The 20,547-nt window shown below is 39.7% G+C and overlaps 2 protein-coding genes across 2 annotated transcripts in view; both read left to right on the forward strand.

Annotated features, from left to right (window-relative positions):
* The window catches only part of LOC116752630 (myomegalin-like), a 225,454-nt gene that overhangs the window by 132,710 nt on the left and 72,197 nt on the right, over positions 1–20,547 (forward strand). Inside the window, 11 exon segments of the mRNA XM_032629403.1 lie at positions 9,088–9,219; positions 9,945–10,064; positions 10,305–10,397; positions 10,533–10,745; positions 11,622–11,780; positions 12,645–12,758; positions 12,948–13,085; positions 13,790–13,969; positions 14,871–15,065; positions 17,640–17,807; positions 17,979–18,060. Of these exon segments, the coding sequence (XP_032485294.1) occupies positions 9,088–9,219; positions 9,945–10,064; positions 10,305–10,397; positions 10,533–10,745; positions 11,622–11,780; positions 12,645–12,758; positions 12,948–13,085; positions 13,790–13,969; positions 14,871–15,065; positions 17,640–17,807; positions 17,979–18,060 (1,594 nt within the window).
* LOC116752619 lies at positions 759–7,450 on the forward strand. Its single transcript, XM_032629395.1, has one exon. It carries the CDS (start codon positions 1,448–1,450, stop codon positions 2,591–2,593), a length of 1,146 nt encoding a protein of 381 aa, XP_032485286.1. The 5' UTR covers positions 759–1,447; the 3' UTR covers positions 2,594–7,450.

Genomic DNA, 20,547 nt, shown 5'->3' on the forward strand with positions numbered 1-20,547 from the left:
TCTAAGTTCTGTACCCAACGCTGGGTGACTTACTACTAGATGATACTGAATAAGACAATATACTCACTGAAGTCAGTGAAATTCCCAGCTCCATTTCTGCAGACAGCAGCACTCTCTGATACCCTGGACTCTTGCTCAAATAAATAAGGCCTTTTGTTCTCGTGTTTGTTTCCCCTCCCCACCCCCAAAATAAGGCCTACAGTCTACCTGAACCTGAAAGAGGATTCGGTGATGGCAATCTACTCTCAGGTGTCTATATTCTTGAAAAAGCTCATTTTCTCTGTTATCATCAAAATCTTGGTTAACCAGCTGCATTCATGTGGCTTTTGTTGGACTCCTTCTCAGGTGACTGCTTTGTGCCCTCTCTCGATTTCTTTTCTAAAAAAGGGCAAATCATCCAGGACTGCTAAACTCAACCGCAACATCACGAGGAGAGAAACACTTGTCCTCTTTTCTAGGTGCTCCCAACAGTCGAGTGGGAGGTTGAACTGAGCCTCCTAAAATCCGCCCTACCTGCCACCTCCGGTTTATCAACCCATTCTCCCCGGCCGCTTGTGAAGACCTGGGGCCTTTTAATCCAGGCACCGGACTGGGTAGGGAGAGGAGACGGGGGCTGCAGGCGGGAGGGAGGCGGCGCGCAGCGGTACCTAGTGGCGCTGCCAGGCTGCTCCATCCAGAGTACGTGGCACTACCCGTGGAGAGAGGGGGCGGGGATTCAGCTTTCTCCTCCCGAAGCAGAGCTTTGGGACATCCCGCAAGGGCGGAAGGGAGGATCCGTGAGGGAACTGGTGCGCTTTTGGGGTGAAATTTTAGCAGATAAAAGTGGCCTAGCAGAGGTCGCCATCCGTCCTGCTCTCCACTCCGGTACTCACTGCTAGCCAGATCTGTGTTCTACCGCGAGCAGCACTAAGTCGTTTGGGGAAGAGGGGACGCGCTCGCCACCCCGCATGCGCAGAACGAGGAGCCGGCCTCCTGCACTACAGCTCCCAGAGGAGTTTGCCGGTGGCCGCAGGCGCCGAGCCTCTGGCGCCATCTTGAAATCTGATCCTCAATCTCTGAGTTTTTGCGTCAGCCGCGGGCGGCCGCTTGTGGACCGCGAACCCAGCCAGCTGAAAGGGAGGACATTGAGGACACTACGGCTGGTGGGAGAGACAGCTGGAGGAGACATGGCAGGTTCACAGCGCGGCCTGCGCTGATGTCACTCAGCATCCGCCCCCCTGAAGTGTTTTCTCGCCCGCCCCCTCCCCGAGGGGCGGGGCTGACCACTCTGGTACCCAGAGTCCGCGCGCGGGTGGCAGCGAAGCGCCTCTGTAGAGTGGGGACCCCATCAGGCTGTGCCATGCCGGTCGGAGGCTACCGGGGCGGGAGACGGAACGCAACCAAGCGCCAGTGAGTGATCACCGAGCAGCAGCCGCATCAGGGAAGCTCGGCAACCGCAGGAGGGAAGATGAAGGAGATTTGCAGGATCTGTGCCCGGGAGCTGTGCGGAAACCAGCGGCGCTGGATCTTCCACACGACATCCAAGCTCAACCTCCAGGTTCTGCTGTCGCATGTCCTGGGCAAGGATGTCTCCCGGGATGGCAAAGCTGAGTTTGCTTGCAGCAAGTGTGCTTTCATGCTTGATCGGATCTATAGATTCGACACCGTCATTGCCCGGATCGAAGCCCTTTCTATCGAGCGCTTGCAGAAGCTGCTGCTGGAGAAGGACCGCCTCAAGTTCTGCATTGCTAGCATGTATCGGAAGAATAACGATGACACTGGCGCGGAGACCAAGGCAGGGAATGGAACGGTTGACATTTCCGGCTTACCCGATGTAAGATACTCTGCACTGCTCCAGGAGGACTTTGCCTATTCAGGGTTTGAGTGCTGGGTAGAAAATGAGGATCAGACTCAGGAGCTACACAGCTGTCATGCTTCGGAAGGCCCCGGAAACCGACCCAGGAGATGCCGTGGTTGTGCAGCTTTGCGGGTTGCTGATTCAGACTATGAAGCCATTTGTAAGGTGCCTCGAAAAGTGGCAAAAAGTATCTCGTATGGCCCTTCTACCAGGTGGTCCACCAGCATTTGCACTGAAGAACCAGCATTGTCTGAGGTTGGGCCACCGGATTTACCAAGTGTGAAGGTACCCCCAGATGGAGAAAGCATGGAAGAAGGGACACCGGGATCCTCTGTGGAATCTTTGGATGCAAGTGTCCAGGCTAGTCCTCCACAGCAAAAGGAAGAGGAACCTGAGAGAAGTTCAAAGGAACTTGTAAAATGTGACTGTTGTTCAGATGAACAGGCCCCACAGCATATGTGTAACCACAAGCTGGAGCTAGCTCTTAGCATGATTAAAGGTCTTGATTATAAGCCCATCCAGAGCCCCCGAGGGAGCAAGCTTCCTATTCCAGTGAAATCCAGCCCACCTGGAACCAGGCCTGGCCATATCATGACAGATGGAGTTAGTTCTGGTTTCCTTAACAGGTCTTTGAAACCCCTTTACAAGACATCCGTGAGTTATCCCTTGGAGATTTCAGACCTCCAGGAGCTGTGGGATGATCTCTGTGAAGATTATTTGCCACTTCGGGTCCAGGTATACAAAATGGCTGCATAGTGCCTTTCTGATTGAAGTTAGCTGGCCTCAGGCTTCACATGATTTCTGTCTAGGTGAAGGTTAATAATATTCTAGACTTGAGAAAATTAATCATTGAGCCCATTTGTGTCCCCTTTAGTAAATGTGATTCATTCAAATAATTTGTTTTTCACAATCCTCTTTATAAGATTATCTATTGGCTGTCCCATTAATTATCAAAGTTGCACACCTTTTAAGACAAAAAGAGAAAGATTTCTAATTCACCTTTACCCTATAAAAAGCATTTAATCTTATTTCTGGCACTAGAACTCTTTCCTCTTACTTCCTTTTTCTATCCCCTACCCCCTTCTTTTTTTTATTTTCATTTTTAGATTTATGAATGTTTCTCCTATTCTGTAAGGGAGTTAGTTCTGCTATTTAGCCCTCCCTAGAGCATTAAGCCTTTCATCGCACGTGTGCCTCAGACTGGTTAGAGCTTAGGGTAAAGGTTTGGGGAAAAACCTATTAATCCACCAAAGTATTGTAACATCTGGGCAATATTTAAAATAAATTAAGAGGTCATTTGAGGACTAACGATGACTCGTTCATAAAACAGACTTGGGAAGTCAAGTATCGTCATTTAAAATGTTATGGCAAAAACTCTTTACAGCCAGTTTGTATACTGAGCTCTGTTTGAAGAAGTTTGATATTAAGTAGGGATTCATCCATTATCGGATGATAGGAGAGTTTTATCCGTTGTACTCATGAATTTCTTAATGACTGGAAGATGACAGTTGATCTTAATCTGAGCTGTTCATGTCTGCCCAGCTGATTTCATACCAACCTTTTAAATTCAGCTACTAGTACAGGGACCTGACAGATGCTATTTTGTTTCTACAGCAACAGTAAATGCTAGGTTCAATTAATTTTGTGAAACATCTGGCATGTCCTACTTGATACAGATTCTCTAGTGATACCATTACAAAGGTGGACAATCTAGAAGGCATTTTTGGAAAGCTTGCTACCAGTCAGCATCATCCCAGAAACTTAGAGCTTCTAAATGAAATTGTTGATTGTCACTTGAAATTTAAAAAAAATAGTTCCATTATGTATAATATTTGCATCTCAATTAGAAACAGGAAATGGGAGAAATATTTTTGAATTTGCACAAAAGTGTCAGAAGTAGCATATATTAAAGCGTTACATAAAAGTATGACTATCCAAAAGTTTAAAACATGTTTTCGTTTGTATAAAATGTTTAGTATGCCTAACGCTTGTGTACTTTTCTTTTGCTTCCTTTTCTTTCATTGAGCTTTGCAGCTAAATTTGGGCTTTACAATACGGTATTTCTGTGAGCAGACATAGATGTCGCAAATTAAACAGTGTTTTCATATTAGGATCTAAAAATAGTTTGGACAGGCTGGATGGGAAATAACCTTTTTTCCCCCCTTTCAAATATGGCCAATATTGTAGAAAGGTGAAGACTTAGAAAATTACAGGTAAAACAAGAGGAGTTTTTTCTTCATATTAAATTAAAAATACTGTCTTGGCGCCTGGGCTCAAAAAATTTTGGAGCTGGGAAGGAGCTTAAAGATCATCTCACGCAGTCTCTCAATTTAGAGATATGGAAAGCTCATGGTTTAAATAACTTAGCCCAGGCAGAGCCAAAGATTCCTAACCATTCTCAGCCAAGACCTTTTTATTCTATGTATTAAACCACATTGTCTGATGTACATTGAATTAAATAAATACTTGTTTTAAGTGCAGGACCTTCTTTCTATACCCTAAGGATTGCGGGAGGATTCTTTAGGAATTCTGTGAAGAAATCTGGCATCCTAATGAGCATCTTTAAAATATGGTAACTGTACCTTTAGGTCAAGTCCCTTTTCTTCACTAAATTTAGACATCAGAAAAAAATAGACCTTTAACACAGCAGTGTTTGACCTTTCTGCTGTAACCTGGCTTACCGCCTTTACTGTTTGTAGAATAATAAAACATTGAGAGGAGGAAGAAAACATTCAGCTTGAAGAATCATGGCATTTGATTGCTGTGCTGTTTTCTCCAGTAATTAAGAATGTGGAAGGAAATAGATTAATTAGGCTCAAAGTGTTTGTAGATAAAATGTATGTTTTGGATTCTGGATCTACTGTTTAAGTCTTGACTTTTAAGCACCTTAAGGTCTCTTGTGCTTTATGGCAAAAGAAGATCTAAGTGGGACAAAGGCAGACTGATTTTTGTCTGTTTCTGAACAAATGTGGATAGAATAGAAATAAGTGTAAATTGTTTTTGGTAGTTCTCTTTTTAGTCTGTAGAAAGAAAAAACTTGAAAGAAAAAAAAATTCCTTTAGCTAAATTCTGCTACAAGTATGAAGAAAAGCTCTTATCCTAAGAGCGAGATTGTTCTGTAAGGTCATTTTGATTCCTTTGTTTAATCTGGTTACTGTTAAATATCTCCATCAGAATGCCTCCTGGTTGCTTTTCTTCTTTTTCTTTCTCTCTTTCCTTCTTTCTTTCTTATATTAAAGAAAAACTGCAACTCCTGCTTACTAATTTTCTGACATTATGCAAACTGATTTATTTGCCTCCTACAGAATTTATGTCTGAAGACCCAAGGTTGTCAAATATCTAAAGAAAGGTTTGAAGCTTTATTCTAGCTGATAATTTCCTTCTTTATTGTCTGGCCCTGAACTACAATAGGAAAGCTGTCATAGAAGGGGCGTGGTCCCTTGGTAAACATTAATTCAGCTCTGGTTCACGTGCAGTTTTCTTTTCTATCTAAATTCAGAGAGTAAGAGACCTTTGCTTCAAGCCTTGCAATGCCAGAGTCTGCTCTTGTATGGCTATGATAAATTTATCCCTCTCTATAGCTTAGCTGTGTAACCCAGATCAGGCCCTTTGGAAGGGGTAAGCATTAGATGCTGGTGAAAGATTAGGCCTTTAATTTTATGCTAGTTGATAGTTCTTGTGTATCCCCTATTGCTAACAATAGGATAGAAAATTATAGTAGTTTGAGCCCTGTGACTTTCTATTATGACTATGAAAGTGTCAGGAAAACTGCTGTTAATCCAGAAGATCTAAATAATTGCCTTTTAGCCTAAAGGTCTTATTTTATGCAACCTTAGGCCTGGAAGCAATTCTCTTTTCTGATGCTGAAAAGCATTTGTCCTGAGTCAAAAGCAACTGAATTTAAAATTATATTATGATTACAACATGATTTTAGAAACTGATAGCATGGAGATTAACACTGATTCAACCAAATCAAGTATTACTGATTTCAGGCTCTACAAAATCTTTCATAGGAGTGGTTGGTTTATGTACTTGATATTTGACAAGATTCATTATGAGCTGTTTACTCAGTGGGACTTTGCTAGGTACTCTTTTGGCAGACTTATCTGAAAGGACATTTTTTTTCTGAGATTTAAAATAATATTATGAATAAAGAAGAAACAAACATCTTCTAGCCTTTAGGTCAATACATTACATTTACCAGATTAGGGGTTTCCTATGATGATTCGTGCCAAGATGGGTTCAGATGAGATCCAGACTCATTATGTACTTTTCTGTGGCATCCTTTGGATTTAAAGTTGATGTTGAAATGCGTAAATTAAACATCTACCTTTTTATCTATTTATCTGGTCTTTTTCTAAGAGAGCCACTGAGAGATTAGAGCAATGGTCTGGGAATTAGGAGACAGGCCTATTTTTGTTAATTTGCTTTTGTTTTTATTGTTCTGTTTACTTTATTAAACAAAAACTTTTGGTCCGTACAATATTCCGGGCATTATGGTAGGCAATGGGTTGATAAATATGAAAAGGAAGTTACCAACTTAACTGCATTTGGTTTAATTGGATCCTTTTCCTGATTTCCAGTGTAACTTTGGACAAATTACTTATCTAAGTCTCCATTTTCTTAAATGTAAGATAGGATTGGACCAGATGGCTAATTTATAAAGTGTCCTTCACAGCTCTAAGAGATTCTTTGGTTTAAAGTGATTAAATATGACCATTTAAAACTTGAAGCTATTTAATTCTGCTTGTTATAGTTTGAATTTGAAAAATATCTTGTAATAGATGTTGTTGGAAATTTGTTTTACACCGAGGAAGTAAGAAGGCAAGTTTGGTAGAGAATGTTTTATCGTTAAATAAATGATAAAATTATTTATCAGTCAGAATTGTTGTAAATATCTATTAAAATAGTTACCTCTTCCATGGTGTGACATAATTCACATCGCTTCAGGGCAAGGCTCCCTGTTATACCCACAACAACAGATATCTCAATTTTTTCTAGGAGTCATTATCCTTGCTACTTTTCTCTTTCTCCCTGTCTCACCATCCAGTCCTGTAGACTCTACCTTCAAAACATATCCAAATCTATCCATTTCTCTCTCCCTCCATTACTACCACTATAATCCAAGCCACTATTATCTTTCCCCTGCAGCAGCCTCCTAGCTGGTCTTCCCATTCCTATTGGTGCTCCCAACAATCTGTTCATCACAGAGCAGCTATTTAAAATTCAAATATGATTGATTACTTTTCCGTTAAAAACCCTGCAGTCCATTCTCATTTCAATGAGAATGAAATCCAGCTTCATTACCTCCGATGTAGGTTCTGTACACCAGATCTGGCCCCTCCCTGCCTTTCCACCTCATCGTGTATTACCATCCACTTTGCCCAGTATGCTCTAGCCCTGTGCTTTCCAGAAAGGCCGCCACTAGCCCTGTGTGACTTCTGAGCACTTGAAATGTGGCTAGTCCGAAATGAGATATGCTGTGAGTGTGAAGTATGACCTTAATTTTAAAGACTTATTATGGAAAGAATGTAAAGTATCTTGATAATTTCTATATTGAATACATGCTTATGATAATATTTTAGGTATAATATATTGGGTCAAATAAAATGTTTTATTAAAATTAAGTTTACCTATTTATTTTTACTTTAGGCAATGAAGATACTAGAAAATTTTAAATTACATATGTGGCTCATATTATATTTCTCTTGGAAAGTGCTCCTCTAACCATGTAGGCTTTTCTCTTTCCCAGGGGCATATCTACCCGAGGTCTTTTCCATTAATTGATCCTCTGCCTGGAGTATTCTTCTGAATAAGATGATTCTTATTTTGCAGAGCTGGTTCTTTATCATGTAGATCTTAATTTAAATGCTGCCTGATAGAGACCTTCCGCTCATCAACCACTTTAAAGTAACTTAACAACTTTGTCATGCTTTCCTATTTTATAGCATAGGTCTTGTCACTAGCTTATATTTAGTGTATTTCCTTGTTCTTTTATCATTTAGCTCCCCATTCCGAATCCCACAGTGCTTTGCATATTAGGGGGTACTTCATAGATGTTCTAAAAAATGATGAACAGCCCTGGAAGAATAGCAAAGATTTTTCTTCTGAAATCTTTATACTTCCAGTCAGTTGCTGTCAGGAAGGGGTTTAAGGTAAGCTGAAACCCCACTGCCTAGAAGGTGGTAATCAGAGTTTAAACATCTGAGGTAAAGAAAAAATGAATATAGCTGCCTTTTTTCTCTTCCTAATGGATTTGTATTTTCCCTAATGGAAGTGCAGGAGAAAGGGAGTGGGGATAGGCAGGGAGAGAAGAGATGGAATTTAATGCCACAGTGAATTGCTAAAGTTTTATTTTTGTATCTTAGCTCATAATGAATATTAGGTACAGTTCGGTAAGTTTATCTCAGTCTGATCATCCCAAATATAAATAGATTTTTTTTTCACCTGAATCTTTTTGGTGAATCGATATTCCTATAAAACATACCTCCTTCCCAGACCCTGTGGATTTTAAAATTTATTTTAATTTTTGTTACTTTTTATCTTGAAATAATTTCAAAGTTAGAGAAGTCATAAGAGAAGTACAAAGAACTCACAGATTCACCAGTTGCTATATGTTGCTACATTTGCTTTATCACTCTCACTGTTTATAGACACAATTTTTTTATTCCTGAATTATTTGAGAATTAGTTGCAGATATTATGCATCTTTACGCTCAATAAGCATGTATTTCCTAAAGACAAGGGCATCTCTTACATAACTACAGTACAATTACCAAAGTTAGGAAATTTAGTATTGATTAAATACTATTATCTAATGTGTGGTCCATATTTGAAATCTACCCATTTTTCCAATAATGTGAATAGGCAGGTTGTAAGAAAGATAGTTGAACTATAACTTTTTCTCCCTTAGGGATGGTGTGAGTTTGACCTTTTGAATTCCCTGATTGAAAATAGGATAAAGCAAATATTTGATCATCATAAGCATTTTTAAAAATCCTCTCTTCTTTTTAATCTCTGAATTACTTGCTTTAACTGAATAGAGAAAGAGAAAGGTGGGGAGGGGAGCTAGAGAGGAAGTGAATCAGTACTCAGAATGTGGAACAGGACTGGCTTCAGGAATTACTGATAAGCCATTCAGCAACGCTGGTTTTCTAAGTCTCTGGCAAAAGATGCCAAAGACATTTGAAGATAAAATTAAACTTTATTGTTGGCTACGCTTAACTTAATCATCTCACTGCTTCTTCCTAGCCCACGACCGAAGAGTTACTCAGACAACCAAAGCTGAATTCAGGTGAGACCGGTACAACTCAGCAGGCTGTATCTGATTCCCATTTGACAGAACTCCAGGAAAAAATCCAGCAAACAGAGGCCACCAACAAGGTATTGGAGATCACAGGGTTTCTTGAGAATGTGACTGGCTCTAGCTGGGTCTACGTTAACCTCTCTGAGTAGGACCTGGGAGATGGGTACTGTGTATGCCTGGTGCTCTGTGGAATATATTCTTAAAAGTGTAGTTCTTTCCTGTATCTCTCATCAAGATTTTAGCCTGTTCTGCACAGGTCAGAATTTCTGGTGCCTTTTAGGTCTGATAATAAAACTTGAGTGCAATTTTCAACTGTTTAAGGTACTGAGACAAGAGGTTCATGCTTTTGATTTTGGTTTAACTTCTTACCCCTTTATAGCCCATGGGTTTTAACATCTGCTTAGAAGAAAATTCCCACAATTTGGAACGCTGTGCTCCTGGCTTTGTGTACCCTTGTTGTGTCCTGTCCTGTAGTAGATAGCAGAAGCTCCTTGGTCTTCGTGTAAAAGATCCACAGCGACTCATGTGGACAAGTACCCCCAGTATGGCTGCCGTCATAGAGAAAGCACAGTGCACGAGAATTGAAGCAACTGAGTATTAAAAGAAATATTTCACATTTCCTGCTACTTTCTCTTGCTGATTGACTTAGGACTTTAATGGTTATGCTATGTGGGGAAAAATTAATAAGGTAATATTCCCTAAGAAATCCTTTAAACCTAGATTTGAGGAAGGACTTCATGGTTGCATTTGAGGTTAAAAGAAATCATTGACCTACCAAACTGTTTTTCTTCGCTGAATTCAGATTCTTCAAGAAAAACTGAATGAAATGAGCTGTGAACTGAAGTCCGCTCAGGAGTCGTCTCAGAAGCAAGATGGTACAATTCAAAACCTCAAGGAAACTCTGAAAAGCAGGGAAAATGAGGTAAAATGTTTGGCAGTCAAGGACCCATGAGGAAACAATTTTTCCCATCAAAGTAGACAAGTATTCTATAATTTGTTGAATTGGATATTGTCAGACTAACAGATCGTAGCCTAGAGAAACTGTAGTGTCATCTAAATTGGAATTTTGGAATAGTCCTGCTTCTAAAATCTGTACAGGCGAGATAACGGAATTTATATTTAGCTTGCTAACATTTTTGGTACTCCCTGTCTTTGTTTTCAGACCGAGGAGTTGTACCAGGTGATCGAAGGTCAAAACGACACAATGGTAAAGCTTCGAGAAATGCTGCACCAAAGTCAGCTTGGACAGCTTCATGTATGTGAGGGTCACCTGGGACGGGAGGCATCACTTGAGGATGTGCCACTCGCAGCCACAGTGTTGATCTTGTTGTTCTTGTCGGCTGCTCAGTGCTTGCCCTCCTTGTGACGATGATTCTCACTCTCTTTTCAGAACTCAGAGGGTACTTCCCCAGCTCAGCAACAGGTGGCTCTGCTTGACCTTCAGAGCGCTTTATTCTGCAGCCAGCTTGAAATACAGAAGCTCCAGAGGGTGGTACGACAAAAAGAACGGCAGCTGGCTGATGTCAGACGATGTGTGCAATTTGTAGAGGCTACAGCACAGGAGAGAGAACAGCAGAAAGAGGCTTCTTGGAAACATAACCAAGTAAATCATTAATCATTTTGTGGCACTGTGTAAATGCAGACTTTGCCCTGATAGTAACTTTTTATAAGGATAGCTTGTGTTGAACCCTTGAGTTACTTACTTAATCTAAGTAATTCAGCTCAACATTTGTTGCCCTTATACCATGTGCCAGGTATTGGGGCTGTGTTCTGGAAATACAAGGGTGGATATCACAGGCTCTATTCCTCTTAAGTTACTTGTAATATAGTATGAAAGACAGTCACGTAAACAGTATTTCAATGTGGTAAATACTGTAGAAGAGGCATATAGGGGTCCTGTAGGAATATATACAAGGGACTGGGGAAGGGAATCAGGAAAGCTTCACAAAGGAGGAGATATCTGAGATTATTCTTGAAGGGTGGGTAAGAGTCAGCGAGACAGAAAAGTGGGAAGAACAGCCAAGTCAGAGGAATGGCGTGCACAATTAGTCATGTATATTTTTTTAAATAAAACACATAATTCTTAAATGGTTTCTTGTTAGAGCAAATGCCATCTTTTTTTTTTTTAAGATTTAAAAGGATAGGTAGGAATGTGTATCCTTGAGTTTACTGTAAAGTAAAGGATCCAGGTTTATGGTAGAACAGAGTCCCACTTAGTACTTACATAGATGTATCATTTTTAAGCCAAAAATAAGTATTGAACTGTAATATCAAATGTACATCCTACCCCCATCCACGGTTCCCATGATTTCCCACATCATATTTGACTCGTGTAGTAGTATCTCTGTAGTAATTTTAAGAATGGCACTTTTTGCTACTTTATTTTTTGTTTTCTGTGCTTTGAAAGTTTTAAGGCCTCCATATCTAATGACCATGTGAAAATTTTAGATTGTTTGAAAAGGGAATCTATTTAATTCAGGAGTTGCGAAAAGCCTTGCAGCAGCTACAAGGAGAATTGCAGAGTAAGGGCCAACGGCTTCATACCCTGGAGGCTGAAAAATACAATGAGATTCGCACCCAAGAGCAACACATTCAGCAGCTCAACCACAGTCTGAGTCACAAAGAGCAGCTGCTTCAGGTGAGTCCACAGAATGATTTCAAGTAAAACTGGGTTCCTAGAGCTCGGGAATTTATGTTCATATCATCTCAAAACATTAGTCCACCTGTGTTGAGTACCTGCTACATGTAGAACATTAAGAGGTGGGAATCAGGAGGATTCAGAAGAAATAGAAAGTACAATCCATCAACCAAGATGCTAACCAGCAAGTGTAGGAAACAAGAAATATAGACCTGAAACAGTTAAGCAATAAATATTCAGCAAATAGTTATTACGCACCTCTGTGAGTTAGATACTAGGCTAGGTATGAGGAAAATGAAGAGAAGATGTGTCCACTGCTCCCACTGAAGACCTCTGTATAGAAATTTCCAGAGTTATATAGATGATAAAATGAAAGTTATAGGAAAAAATGGAGCACCAAAGAAGAGACTGATCAGTTCTACCACCTACTCTAAGCTTTAGTCACACCGGATCCCTTATATTTCGCTGAGCATATGATTTTTTCATGGTATACATATGTTGTGCCGGTTTTTTTCTCTGATAGAAATACCCCACAGCCTCTCGGGAAACTCCTAGTCCTTTAAGACTCAGAGCAAATGTAACCTCTTTTGTGAGAACTTTAGTGACACCTTCAGGCAGAGTTAGGCAATGCAGCCCGTGTTCCCCTAGTAGCTTGCTACATGCGTATATGTATACACCTGCGTATATGTGATGCAGAATAGTTGACATTCTGTATGTCTGTCATCTCTGCTAAACTGTGTTCCCCTTGAGAGTGATCACATTTTGTTTTTTATCCCGAATCACTAACAAATTCTTTGACAAAGTGTGGAAATTCAGTTAATACTGAATAAATGAATAAAGGAAAATATATTTTGGTCTCATTAGGAATTTCGGGATCTCCTGCAGTATCGAAATAACTCGGACAAAACCCTTGAAGCAAATGAAATGTTGCTTGAGAAGCTTCGGCAAAGAATACAAGATAGAGATGTTGCTCTAGAGGTAGGTACCGTAATTTTGCTTATGATGCTGTGGATTATTTCATCCACAGGGGGACTTCAGAAATGTATTTACTTAATTTGCTGCTTTTGGGAGTTGGTTTTGCATTCCTTTATATTTGGAATCTTATTGAATAAGAGTGATCAGAATAGTGACTCTTGTGGAGCTTTGGGATGCTGACTTTGCTTGCAGCGGGCTATAGACGAAAAGTTCTCCAGTCTAGAAGAAAAAGAAAAAGAACTGCGTCAACTTTGTCTTGCCGTGAGAGAGCGAGATCATGACTTAGAGAGATTGCGCGGTATCCTCTCCTCCAATGAAGCTACCATGCAGGTAAGAGCAAAATCTGTCATGACTTGGTATCCCTCTCCCACTTGGATTCTAAACCTGAAACATCACCCCTTCCATCATTTTCTGAAAACCAGGATATTTGCTTTATTAAAAAATATATATACAAAAGCAAACAAAAATAGCAGTCATTAGTTCTGTCGTTATACATAAGGGAGTGAGAAGTTTTAGCACTTCTGCTGTGAACTTTGTGGGAGAGGGCAGTGAATATGGATTTTTATACATAGTTCTAATTTATTTCTAATCCTTGCTAATATTTATATACTTTTATATAAATTTTGCTCAGATGCAGCTATTATATTGTATTTTTCTCATTAATATTATGTACACGTCTGTGTACAGCCACAATCAGAACACTTGTTTCTCTTATTAATATTTACTCTGGGCTATTTTTGTATTAGAGCTTAAATATCTAACCATCTGACACTTCTTGAAGTTCTTCACTTCCTCCAAAGTACTTCATTTAACACATACGTTATACTTATCTCTCTACAAACTAGGTGAGAGTTTCTAAAAGCAACAAATAGACTAGTATGGCATTGTTAGATTAGATACTACGTTTTTTCCTTTTGCAAAAGAAATTGACAGATAACTTAGGAGATAATGTAAAGGTGGATCAGGTTTCCTGTTTATGCTGAGGAGTGTGGGGTGGCCCTTTGACTTAACGGCTGCTTTCTTTGTGACTGTAGTGTATGGAGAGTCTCCTGAGGGCCAAAGGCCTGGAAGTGGAACAGTTGTCTGCCAGCTGTCAAAACCTCCAATGGCTGAAAGAAGAAATGGAAACGAAATTTAGCCATTGGCAGAAGGAGCAAGAAAGTATCATTCAGCAGCTACAGACATCTCTGCATGACAGGAACAAAGAAGTGGAGGCAAGAATTTAGTTAACTTAAGGGCAGTTGGTTTAGTGATGACATAATCTCAGTCTTGCATTAGGACTCTTGAGGTCTGAGAGGCCGGTGACCCAAGTCTTTAATTCTGTCCTGTCTCTGGGCAGGTCACTGGCTTTCACTGGGACTTTTTTTTCCTATACCTATAAACTCAAGGGGACAATTGTCTTTCTCAAAGAAGTTATGTGAGAATTAATGGGATCTAAAAAATGTACCTACAGTAGAATAGCTAACCTTTGTTATGGTGCCCATGCTGCGTCATGCACTTTCTTAAGAGCTTAATGGATGTCAATTCATTGAATCCTCGCAAATCTATGAGGTACATACTATTATTCCTCTTTGACAGGCAAGGAAACAGACTTCTGAAGTGAAGCAACTTGTCCAAAGTGACATAGCTAGTAAGTGGCAGAGCCAGTGTGCACCCCAGGCGATCTGGCTCCACAGTTTTCACCCCCATGTATTACCTCCAGTGTAGAACTAGCAGCTTCATCACCGTGCTAATAAATACAGTGCTTGTTATCTTTCTCAGCTGATCATTTTGTGTTCCCCCCATAAAGTCAAACGGGAGCAGATAAATGAACCGAGTGCCCATTTATCCGCACCTAACGTTATTATGTGCCCTGAGCATTATAGGGCAAGGACTTATTTTAGAAAACAATATGTAAGTTGCCATTCTAAGTATTTTTTTCTGTATTGTTAGTGTTCATTCACTGAGCATGTATTGACAGTCTTTTATGTGCCAGGCCTATGCTGGATCTGCGGGAACAAAAATGAATAAAACATCATACTTGCTCTCTCTTCTATGATAGATTCTTTTAAGCCCTTTGATATACAGTGGATGGAATTCTTTCCTCCAAAACTTACACTGTCTCTCCTGTATTAGGATCTTAGTGCAACATTGCTCTGCAAACTTGGACCAGGACAGAGTGAGATAGCTGAGGAGCTGTGCCAGCGTCTACAGCGAAAGGAAAGGATGCTGCAGGACCTTCTAAGTGATCGAAACAAACAAGTGGTGGAATATGAAATGGAGATTCAGGGCCTGCTTCAGTCCATGAGCAGCAGGGAGCAGGAGAGCCAAGTAAGGACTAATGCCCAGTCCAGAAGAGTACCACTTAGTGCGTTTATAGTCCGCATTTTACCGTCCATTCTGTTAGTTCTTCTCCTTCAGTCTATTAACTAGACTACAGTTTTACATCAGTCATCAGAGTATGAAATATTTCTAGAACACTTTGCATTTGGAGGGTGCCTAAATAATACATGTCCCCACTCATAAAATTCATTATGTACATTTTCTTTTCCTTAATGTTCTGATAATTTTGACAGAAAGGAATATAGGGTTCTGGAGTGTTTTGATTTTGATTCTAAATTATCAAGACTTGAGTGATATTTTGTTTCTAGCCAGGGTATGGGAAAACGTATACTTTACATATTTTCTCTTAATTCATGTAAAATCTGAGTTATTTTAAGAGAGAAAAAAAAGTTTGTGTTTTTTCAAAGGCCATGATGAGAATAAACAATCTCATAGTAATTTCAAAATAATAGTAGACAAATATTTCAAAAGTAAATTCTTAACTTACCCTCCTTTTCACGTATCTTTCTCCTAAAGGCTAGAGAAAGTCTAGTATAGTTGACTTGTGCTGCATTTCAGGGACCAGTCACTCAGAATTCTCCCTAGTCAGTTCTCAGAGGGAACTAGATTCTTATCATTTGCCTATGTTATTTGACAATAATATTCTCTAATGCTTCCTTATATTATGGGATGGTTATATTCCACTCATCCAATTCTTAGGCCCACTGCAGTAAATACACATTTTGTTAGATACATGCTGCCATGTGCTGCAGAAATTGCTTCTGGAATAGACCTAACAAGATCATTGTGAATTATTTAAGTCTTTGGCAAGAGGCTAACAAGTCTTTGAGTTTTCTTTTTCACCCCTTTGTAATTTGAAAGAATTAGCCTTATAACACTTAATATACCGCTGGTAGTAAAATAATGGAATCTAGGAGATGCCTGAAATTACAAAAGGTTTTCAGCGCAAGAAAAAGTGGAATGATTGTATTCTTCTAAATCTGCTTCTCGAATTTTTTTTTTTTTTTTTTTTTTTTTTTTGCGGTACGTGGGCCTCTCACTGCTGTGGCCTCTCCCGTCGCTCCGGATGCACAGGCCCAGCAGCCATGGCTCACGGGCCCAGCCACTCTGTGGCATGTGGGATCTTCCCGGACCAGGGCACGAACCCATGTCCCCTGCATTGGCAGGCGGACTCTCAACCACTGAGCCACCAGGGAAGCCCCTTCTCGAATTTTATATGCAGAAAAATCCCTTGAATAGCTTTTTAAAAACGTAGCCTCAAGAATTTGCATTTCTTACAAGCTTCCAGGTGATGGTGATGCTGCTGGGCCATGAGCCACACTTGGAGGAGCAGTGCTAAAAACAGCACTGCTAGAAAAAGAGTACCAAGCCAGATAGATCATATATATGGCACAAGATGTCTTGTGTATTATTCACTCTGTTTTTTCTCATAATTTCACAGAGATTTTTATTAAGGCAAATTAATAATGTACTGTTACCTCTAAGATGGTTATGTCCAAATCCCTAAAGAGTCTGAATTTTACATACTAAAACTGGAAGTTTATTCTTTTATTTCCCTTAGAAGTTATGACAAGAGCTCAGCTTCTTATTTAAAATAGTAGTAATTCTCCCAGAGACAGTCGATGCTATAATATAGCTGATATATTCATCATCTTACACCCTCTTTTAGTCTTAGTTTACTATTTCTAGATTTTCTGATTAAATGCAGACTTTCTATGTGGTAATGGTCACAAAAAAATGTTCTAAATTTTTTCCTTATTGTACCATCCTGTGTCTTAGAAAACTGTGGGATTTGAAATGAAATAAACTGGGTTTGGTGATTTTGAGGTTCAGATTCTCCTGATCATGTGGTCTGATAAAAATGTTTCTGTGTAATTGATTCATTCAATAAATAGGTCTCGAGTACCTATGAATTGAGTGCCTACTATGTGCCAGATGTTGTTCTGGGTGCTTGGGATTCAGCACTGAACAAAACATAGTACTTGCCCTTAGAAAACTTACATCCAGTTGGGGCAGGGCGGGGGGCTGGGGAGAGAGAGAGAGACAATAAATAGATATATTGATTACTGGTAAGTGCATTGTAAAAAGAATTCAGCATGACGGGGGACTTAGGAGTAGAGATGAGATTGCTGTTTTAGATAGGAAACGCAGACTAGGCCAATCTGATAAAGTTGACATTTGGCAAAGACCTTAAGGGAGTGTACCAAACAAATGTTTGGGCAAAGAGCATTCAGGCCAAAGGCACATGAGTAAAGAAAGACGTATGTTACCCAATTCAAACCAGAATCTTAATACCTTAGCCTGATAGTTCTAGCAGAACAAGTTTAGATTATTTTATTTGTAACAGATGTGTTATATTCCGTTTTTCCAATATTGTGCCTATGAGAGACTTTCTTTCCGCTCATTGACTATGGTTTTTCCTATAAAATAAAAGCAAGGAAACTATTTCTTAGGGCCCCACTGGCTTTTCTGAAATGGTTGGCTTTTAACAATGACATCAGAACACAAATTTTTTTTTTTATTAGGATATCTCTCTAATGTTATGTGTGATTTCCTTACTAGGCTGCTGCAGAAAAGATGGTACAGGCCCTAATGGAAAGAAATTCAGAATTACAGGCCCTGCGCCAGTATTTAGGAGGGAAAGATTTCATGACGTCCCAGGCACTCATCTCTAACCAACCAGCTGAAGTTACCTCTGTCAGTCCCCATCTTGGAGAGCAGACTGATCAAGTAAGAACCATAGACTTGTACAGATGTTTATGCCAACTGCATTTTCTTTTTATATCTGGGGCATAAGTATGATAATTTTAATATCAAGTTGTGCAAGAATGTTCCAAGTCCTTGTCATTGTGATCATGGTTCCTGTATCTTCCTAAATCCCCCGACTCTTCCAATTTTTAGGGTTCAGTGCCTATACCCTCCAGAGATGATAGCACTTCATTGACTGACAAAGGGGATACTAGCATACCCAGGTCTGCGTTAGGTAAGTATCAAATTTCATTTCACTCAGGAACCTCTGTCTTTCCTTCCTGTAACTCTCTGTTAATAGGTTTTGCCAAGACTCTCTTTCTCTTCCTACCAAAATGGAAAAAATAAGTTTGGATTCCACTGAAAGGCTGAAGACATGTGTCTTCTAGGGAGAACTGCCCTTGCCTTATTTTGAATTAAAAGTATTGCTCTGGCTGTACAATTTGACTCAGAGAAACTGCATCCTAATTCTCGTTTTCAGTTAGCTTTGCAGGGATTCAGGAACGCGGGAGGCAGGGTTTCCAAACCTGCACAGCAGGACCACGGGGCTGACCTGTCTCCTGGGTACCTTAAGCAGGCTGAGGCTGCTCACTGTAAATTGACATAACCCACATTACAGTGTTGGGAGGGGTAGGCAGTGCCAAGCTCCCCTCCATCCAAGGGATGGTTATAGGCCTTGAACTCCCTAAAAACAACTGAGCAAAACTCAAATGCGTGCCTTAGAGTCTCTGACTTTCACAGACCAAAAGGTTGGGATCTAGGGAAGCATCAAAGAAGCTGTTATCCAGTGAGTTCCAAAAATAGGGGCTCACCATGGTTAGTGACTTAGTGATTATAGTGCTATGATAAGAAATGTTGTGGACTTGGAGGATAAACTTACGATTTTTTAAATGATTTTAAGAATGTATAAACTTTGTGTTATAGTGTAGGGTATTATGGAATTCATAGATAAGTTGTGCAAGTAGTCATTTTTTAGTGGGAAACTTTATGCTAGTTAAAGAGTAAAGGATGCTGGATTTGTTCAATTTACTCCATATTTACCTTTTTTTAAAAGCATCTTTCCCCAAGTTTTTATTTTGCAAGTTTCAAGCCTATAGAAAAGTGGCAAAATAGTACAATGAATACCCATATACAGTTTTATTAAGATTCACCAATTGTTAACATTTTGCTACTTTTGCATTATTTCTTGCATGCACCCACACACAGATATAATGTTTTTTTCTGAACCATTTAAAAATTACTCACAGAAATCATTGACACTTTATCCCTAAATACTTCATTATGTACTTCCTAAGAACAAGGGCATTCTCTTCCATAACTACAATATAATTATCACGCTCAGAGAATTTAGCTTTAATACAGTCATAGTATCTAATGTACAGTCTGTATTCAGAGTTCGCATTGTCCCAATAATATTCTTGATAGCTGGTTGTTCTCTTCCCTCAGGGATCATGCATTGCACCTACTTGTCATGGTTCTTTAGTCTCTTTTAATCTAGAACAGTTTTCTAGCCTTTTTTGTCTTTTTTAACATTGGCTTGCTTTTTCAATTGAAGTGTAGTTGATTTACAATGTTGTGTTAATTTCTGATGTACAGCAAATTGATTCCGTTTTTCATATATATATATTCTTTACCATATTCTTTTACATTATGGATTATTATAGGATATTGAATATAGTTCCCTGTGCTGTACAGTGGGACCTTGTTGTTAATCCGTTTATATATAATAGTTTGCATCTGCTAACCCCAGCCTCCCAATCCAACCCTCCCCCCCACCCCCCGACAACCACAAGTCTGTTCTCTGACATTGGCATTTTGTAAAACTCTGGGCCAGCTAATGGCCCTCAATTTGGCTCTGATTGTTTCCTCATGGTTAGGTTCAAGTTAAACATCTTTGGCAAGAATACTACGTGGATGATGTCTTTCTCAGTGCATCACATCAGGAGCACATGGTATCAGTTTGTGTTATGCTCGGTGATATTAAGTTTACTTGTTTGGTTAAGGTTGTATCTGCCAGATGTCTCCACTCTGAAGGCTCATTTTCCCCTTTGTAATTAATAAGTGATCTGCCAGCAAATGCCTCGAGATGTTGATAGTTCTGCTTTCCCACAGTCATTCACCCAGTGGTTTTAGCATCCTTTGAGCTTGTTGGAACTCATTATCTGGTAGTTTAAAAAAGAGATTTTCTATTTCTAAAATTCCTTCTTTGTTTAGTAGTGTGTATTCTTTTATAAAGAAGAGATGCCCTTTCCCTATTCTTCCTACTCCGTTTGTTTATATCAGTATGGAGTAATGGGTTCTTTTTTTTAAAAAAAATCATTTTATTATCCATTTCTGTCATTAGTCCATTTGATAACCAAATTATCCCGGATTTGGCCAGTTGGAGCCCCTTCAAGCTGTTCCTCTCTCCTTTCGGTATTTCCCCATCTGTTTTTGAGCACTTCCATACTTTCTGGCACAATAAGATGTTCTGTGATTTTCTTTTACTTTGCCTACCTCCGCCCTGAAATTATCCCTTACTTCAAGGAGCTCTCTGGTTCCTTTTAGTGGGTAATGGCATTTATATACTAGTATCTGGATATAAGATAGGTTCATAGCTACAGGTATGTCATTTGCTTCTAGGCCCTTTTAAGTGAACAGAGCTAAGGATGTTTATATGTGTGAGCGTGTGTGTGTGTGTGTGTGTGTGTATACACATATATATATATATATACACACACAC

The sequence above is a fragment of the Phocoena sinus genome, chromosome 1 (assembly GCF_008692025.1).
Source record: "Phocoena sinus isolate mPhoSin1 chromosome 1, mPhoSin1.pri, whole genome shotgun sequence".
Lineage (NCBI taxonomy): Eukaryota > Metazoa > Chordata > Mammalia > Artiodactyla > Phocoenidae > Phocoena > Phocoena sinus.